At 50.3% G+C, this 7,201-nt stretch overlaps 1 protein-coding gene across 1 annotated transcript; it reads left to right on the plus strand.

The window, feature by feature from the left end:
• Positions 1-4,881: 4,881 nt before the first annotated feature.
• On the plus strand, positions 4,882-5,712 carry CHC_T00006262001 (hypothetical protein). Its single transcript, XM_005717885.1, has one exon. It carries the CDS (start codon positions 4,882-4,884, stop codon positions 5,710-5,712), a length of 831 nt encoding a protein of 276 aa, XP_005717942.1.
• Positions 5,713-7,201: the final 1,489 nt, after the last annotated feature.

The raw sequence follows: 7,201 nt of genomic DNA on the forward strand, positions 1-7,201 counted from the left end.
TGACCCACGGCCGCCAAATGTCCTTTTTGGTGATTACCCCGGACTATGCACCTCTTCAAAGGTTGATGAGCATTCTGGAACACCAGTTCCATAAAGTGACGTACATGCCCGAAGGCAGGAATTGTGTGGTTGTACAACTCGATTAATCTGTGCAGGTTCGGCTTGTCCAAACTGGGGCGACCTTAACCCACTCCTTGGCAATAATTTGCGCAAAACTTGTCCGCCTCAGTCACATACTTCCCAGCCCTTTCCAGCAAGTCTGCATGGTATTGAGCTTCATTATCACTTGTCACATACAAATAATCTGAGACACCATCCGCCTCTTCCGATGGCCACCAGTACGTCAACGCAATCAATTCCTGCAATTGCGTCAATAGATCCAACACAACAGTGGTTTCTTCACTCTGGATTCCCGGGAACAGTTGGTAGAAAACCGGAACGCACACGAGAAGGACACAGAACACACCTGACAGAGTCATGGAATTGAGGTCATTCTTGGAACTAAAAACTGATGATTGCCTCTTCAACCCATTGTCTCGGAAGGCTCCGCATATTGCCATGTCAGCTTTTGCCCTAAACGCGGCCGCGTTTCCTTGTCGTTTAATCACGTGGATGCCTACCTCGATAAAGTTCTTCGCGAGACCGGCCAGCAAATGGTCAGGCGCGACGACGTTGCAGCGATATGCCTCAAAACGTCCTGACACCACACGCTTTCCATCGCTTGTTAACGGTATGTCAACGCATACGCGCTCAAGTTCCCTTTGCAATGCAAGAAGAGGAGAACTTTCGTCACTATCCTTGTTGCTGTCTTTCATACCAAGCCCGTTTGTGTCTCGACTGTCAATTTCGCTGTTGCGAAGAGCTTCATGGCGTTCCATGCACCTCAAGGACGCCGTGCGGTGTGCATGGACTTTTGTTGTATAGCCGTATCCGCTCTCACCGACGCCGGTGTTCTTCCGAAATGCACAAAGAGTGCAGGGCGTATTTGCTGTATGTCCCATGACATCCAATGTTTCAGCGGCCGCTGGATAGTCAGCCACAAAACCCACCACGTCGACAAAGATTCTTACTCTCTCGCCGGTAGGCGTGTGTGCTTCCACACCTTCTGTTGTACACTTAACCAAGTCTGGAATGATTGAGAGCAGTATATTGTTCGTTGATACACCTGGAGGGGTTAATCCAATGATTCTGACAGACGATCGCGTGTTACGACTTTGCGGTGGTAGTCCAAGCGGGATCATGTAGCATCCACCTGCTGAACCCTGCGGATACAATGAAGAGAATGGGGAAAAGTCATCGCAGTATTGGAGAGCGCGATAGACCACGAACTTTGTTCCATCCATTAAGCGGCCGCTGTTTTGCATTCTTCTGTCAACGTTGCTGGTGCGTCCCGATATTTTGGGCTCTTGGAGGAGGAAAGGCAGCCCTTTCAAATGTTGAGTACCGAGCAGACGAAAGGTTTTGTCTGGAGTTCCATCGCCACCATCATTGAAACGCTGACCGGCCCCGTTTGTACTCATGTTTTGAAACCAAAACAAAGTGTCTGAGGTGAGACCTTCCTTGTGTTTCCAAAACCTAGAAACCAACATACACATTCTCGACGTTGCCACTGCTTCACTTTCTGTAGGTCGAAGGAGGGTACAAATATCCCCAGGCAACACCTTCTTCGAAGAACGAGCCCTTGCTTCAAAATCTATCCTTCCATCTCTACGCCTCACAGATCTATTATACTTTTCCAATGGCGGTGCTGTATAAAACTGCCTGGCCAGGCAATTCTCCACGCCACGGACAACCTTCATCGCCATGTTGGCGCTTCTTGTTACATTTCCCTCACTTCCCACGCACCACACGGCTGAAATTATACACTTCATTACAAAGTTATTCTCTGCGTTCTCATGAACACGATAGCCCAGATTGCACACGTCAAGTGACAAACGTGATGGAAGCAGTTTTGACAGTTCCAGTCGAATCACGGCACCCGGGAACGCCTGCACAGTACATGAACCATTGTGGACGTAAAGTGCTCTCGTAGCTTCCGATATTATCTGCCGCTCTGCAACCAGCTTCGAGCTTTCTATGCATTCTGCGTCCGCCACACCACCATGCCATCGACTGGATTTCGGATACATTGAGTTGAAGAACGGAGCCATCATGATGTCCACTTTCGCCCATTCACTTGGTGGAACGATACGAACAGGAGTTTTAGACCCGTTCGAATATTGCGATGCGGTCTCCTCGTTACCCCCAAAATTTTCAACCAATGAAGTTCGGTTGAATGCCTTCTTCTTTCGACGGACGACAAAGTACTTGAGGTCGCTCTTGGGAAAAAGATACTTCAAAGCATGCGGAAAGGGAGTCCTTTGTACGGTGGAATAAGATGGGAACTTAATAGAAGGAGAAACCCAAGACAGTATATCTCTCATGATGTAATACTGTTTGACCGTATAGCGGACACTACCGCAAACTATTACGTAGCCCAAAAGGTTGTACCATGGTTCGAAAAGCTTCCGAGACGATAGAATTATTCGCAAAACTTTCTGGCTGTCCAGCCTGCTTCCCATTTCGGGATCATCACTGGATAAACTTTGAAGGCACTCCATCCCCTCACAGCTCTCTTGATAAATACTTGGAATAATGATATTGTCATTTCCCACTAAAACACCGTTTGGGTCGCTCTCGGGAGCGAAGTGTTCCGAGTCGCCAAGTTCTGGGAAGTGGCCTTCATCATAGTCGACAAGATCTATTCCTTCTTCGACGACAACCGTTTCTCGATGTTCGGAGCCCTTTACCTTCGATCTGGTACCTTGATCTCCAGTCTGATTGTTCGACGAAGCGTGCTCATTCAACAATCCCAAAATATCAGCCGCTTGGCCAGTTTCCGGAAGCTCGAGAGCTGGGGTTTCTTCCGCTTCCATAAGTACGGCCGCATCTGCATCCCCATCGAGATCGCTTCCTGGTCGTGTATGAACGTCATGGAACAGGGCTGCCAGGTCTGGCAAGTTAGGGACGTTTTCCATCCAAGTAGTGCCCATCTTACGACGTCGCTTTCTTCGACCTGACATATGAGGAACGGTGGTGCTGTCGTCCGATATTTTCGTGTGGATTATGGTGTTGGAAGAAGTGAGAGTGTAGGATGTTGTTGAAGGAACAGTGTGCAGGGGTCGCCAGGCCTGGCGGTTTAGATTTTGCACACCAAATAACTACATCACAAGTGGCGGTCTGCTAGTGTCTATCCGATCGTGAGGACAAAATTTAAGGACAAAAGGATTTTTCCTCGAACTCCTTGCTTGTTTTTTAGTTCTGATTTGAGTACTTCGTACTCCACATAGCCCTTGACACAGTCAGCATAAATCGTTTGTTGTGGAGACAAGTTCTACCTCTAAAAGTGAAGCAGAACCTGGAAATCTTCACAGTAAGCAGTTTTTCTTTGTAGTACGAAATTGAAAATGGCTTCTTCGTGATTTAGAAGGTATTTCATTGACAGCCCCTGCCGTTCAAGTGCAATATGGCGGTTTTGAAGTATTCTTTCAGAAGAATTTGTGTCGGCTTAATGATGAAAAATTAATAAATTTGTCGGATCTGTTGAGGTATGATAAGCTTGGTCGGTCGGATACACACTACAGTACAGGGTATTAACTCTGCCTTTCTCTGTCCACCGTTGTTTACTCCGGTATCCCCCAACCTCCTCTTTCTTTCCCCTCACTAATCCACCATGACCACTGCCCTCGCATCTCCTCCCGTCCTTCTCTGCTTCTGTCTTTTTCTGCGCCCTCTCACGCAAGCCACGCCCTCGCTGTCGCACGGGCCCCACCCTTCGCATGCGCTTTCTCGTTAGTATATCGGTGTCAGCGTCCATTGCCAGATTACGTCGTCGCATTTGATGTGAAGGGACACTTACGGTTTGGGATGTCCTCCCGCACAAGCTTCCCGACCTCGTCGAACAATTTGATTCGCACCAGCCCTCTCGCCCAGGAGTCTCGACAATACGCCTTGTTCAGTGCCAAGGCCGTCTGAAACTTGAGCAGTTGTGCGCAATCAAACACTTCCTTTATCGTGGGGTTTTCAACGCACTTTATCTTTCGCGATTTTGCGACCCTAGTTCACGCATAACACGGCAACATCTGTCAACAATCGTAGAAAGACCTGCACACAAGCAGCTATTCAACGACGTGCTAAATTTGCATCGCATCACTTACCTGGGCTTCCGTTCGCAATTTGTTGAGGTAAGGCGGGTAAATCACCACCCATCCTCGTGGATCCACGTCCGGGCCATAATCCTCCGCAAACAGCAGAGCCGGTATCTTAGACATGTTGCTGGACTGTCTCACTTCGCGAATAACACCTTCGGATTGCAGTCGAATCCTCCGACTCAGCCAGAGGCACTTGCTTCCAATAAAAGTATGTAATCCCCCTGGTGTCAACGGTGAAAACAACTTGTTAGATACGCTTCTAACCAACTCTTGGGCTCTGAGCGCTGTACACGTCGAAACAAGCTGCATTCCTCGCAAGCGATGATGATTGAAATGAAATTAATAAAAATTTATCCCCTCTGGAACCCCCCACTGTGCTGCTACACTCACAACTTTCGGGCATGCACCTTCAACTCCGCTCAGATGCCGAAGGAGAACTATCAAGTGTTTGGGGCGTGGCACATAACATTGTGAGGATCCTTGCACTGCAAGTCTTCGGAATTATTCGCCTCACCTGGCCGTGGTCACTTGTACGGATATTTTCCACAAGCTTTTGAGGGCGCGGGTCCACTTGCCAAGGGAGGGATTTATTCTGATGGCTACAACTGCCGCAAGTACCGGAGGCAACGAAGAAGTTTCATATCTGCGCGAACGCAATGAGCTCTTTTGGACGGAGCTCGAGATTCGAAGAATGGGAAATCTCATTGCTGAAGGCATTCAGGCACGCCGCTATGTGGGAGACATCGCTTCCGCCGAAGGTGAACGAAAGCTCATGCGCGAGTACATCGAAGCAATGAAGCGAAAGTCAATGCGAGTCTTGCACAGAGCGGAACTTTATGCGAAGAGCGGGCATGCATCGTGGCCTGGCATTGACCCCACGATCACGGATCCAGTCAGTCTGGCAGAGGAGTACGTTCACGTCGTGGAAAACTACGAGGCCGTTTTGATGGAAGAAGAGTCTAGAGCAAAGCTCGTGAAGGAGAAAGTGGTTGGACCCGGTGATGACAGTAGGGAAGGAGAGGCAGTGAGGAAGCTTGCGATGGAAGAGGAAGACTGGGAAGCGGCCGATGACGTTTCCTATCGGGAAACGCTCAAGCGTGAGCAGGTACTGACGAGAGACGCCGATGATGCCCGGAAAGAGCTACTCGGTGAGAGCCAAGGCATGCGAAGGAGAAAAGGGGGAGGCCGGACCGTCGTCGGCAGCATCGTACTCCAAGATGAAGAGTTTATGGCTCGCCATCAGCCTATCGAGGTCGAATTAACTTCTAACTTGGTCGGCCTTGTCGGCCAGCTCAAACAAAGCATATTAGCAAACAAGGGCAAGCTGGAGAAAGACAGCATAGTTCTCGATGAAACTGAAGAAGTTGTCTATAAGAACCTAGCAGGTACATCAAAGCAACGTGAAGAACTGAAGACTTATTCTAATTCATTCTCCATATCGTGGTGGGCTATGCTCGTTGTCGCTCTCGTTATGCTGTTCATATTTGTTTTGCTCGTCATCGTGCTTAAGATCCCAATTTGAGTCCTGATTGCATTCTCGAAGAGAACAAATGCTGGCAGAAGCGAGCAAAGCCACCAAGCTCATCAAATACTGTACCGTACTCAGCCTATACACAAAAAGTGCTCATGCCCAACTTGTGTGTGTCTAGCTTTCACGAGTACCAATACTAAGCATAAAGGCACAGACCCAACCAGTCCTGAGGCCAACTTAAACATTCAAGATTTGTACAAGCCATCGCCGCACGAGTCTACACCCGCAGATGCGAGGTGAAGCGGTGGGCAGTCAAGGCATCTCGTGTTCTCTTTTAATTTAACAATAAATAGATCCCGACTCAGAACGCAACAACCCTTACCACCATATTTTCCTGAGAGTCAACCTTCGGTACCTCGCGAAGACCTCGAAATTAGAGCTAGACACGACCGATGGCTATTTCCAAAAGACCTTAGCACAACCCTCTACACCAGTACAATCTTCCCCGCAGGAGTCAGGACTTAGAGCCGCCCAAGAATATCAGCAAGCTGGTCTGGAAATGGGACCAAAACGAGCAGCATCAAGCAAATGGCCCCTGCCCCGATAGCCGTGCGCGTGCCATCAGGCTCAAGCACTTCGTTCTTGCACGGGTAATCACTTTCGCGCTGCAAGAACACGGCGACGAGCCCCCAAAAGATAAGCAGCGGCGAGTTGCCCAGTAGAGATGAGAAGCCTTGCGGCAACAAAGTAATCGCCGTGGCACGGCTCGCGACAGCCCGCCCGTACAAAGCCTGCATGATCCGGCCCGCGTCCAACCGGCCGATCGGCATCAAGTTTAACGCATTGGCCAACAAGCCCGTGTACCCTACGACTGCTAGCCGATGTACAGCGATGGTGGCCTGTTCTCTCAAACCCACTGGCAAGATGATATCTGCGAGCGAGCCGACCAAAATGGAGGCGTGGAAGAGCGCAGACGGCACTTGCGGAAACCAGTCGGCGATCTGCCCGGTGCTCGTAATCAACAATCCCGCGATCAGGGCGGAGATACTGGCGACGGACCCCACGAGCGGTCCTGCAATCGCGACATCGAACAAGTCCTTCCGCAAGTTGGAGTAGCTTTCGAGCGGGGTGATGGTGGCGTAAGTGCCTATCTGCAAACTGGGAATAAAGTAAGGCAAGCCGATCTTGACGTCGCACATGGAGGCAGCGACGCGGTGCCCCGCTTCGTGCATGAAGGCGAGGATGATGGCGCCGATGGAAACGGGCAAAGTCAGGATGGCCTCGTCGAGGCTGCCCCTGGCGATCTGCGTGATGACGTCCGGCGTGAGACCGAAGATTCCGATGCCATAGGAGAAGGTGGTGGCGCAGGCGACCAAGCCCGTGAGGACGGAGACGATGTAGGAAAAGGAAGTGGTCTGGTTGGGCATGGCGGCGGCCCGCAAGGCAACAGGCACGCGGCGATTGTCCTCGCCGTCGGGCCCATCTTTGGGATCGATGAGGAGGAACAACCTGATGCGCTCGGCAATGCTCTCTTCTTTTG

The sequence above is a fragment of the Chondrus crispus genome, genomic scaffold (genome assembly GCF_000350225.1).
Source record: "Chondrus crispus Stackhouse genomic scaffold, scaffold_4, whole genome shotgun sequence".
Taxonomy (NCBI): Eukaryota; Rhodophyta; class Florideophyceae; order Gigartinales; family Gigartinaceae; genus Chondrus; species Chondrus crispus.

Bases quoted from the DNA above. Each gene is read 5' to 3' on its own strand.
- CHC_T00006262001 (XM_005717885.1), top strand. From the start codon at position 4,882: ATGGGAAATCTCATTGCTGAAGGCATTCAGGCACGCCGCTATGTGGGA.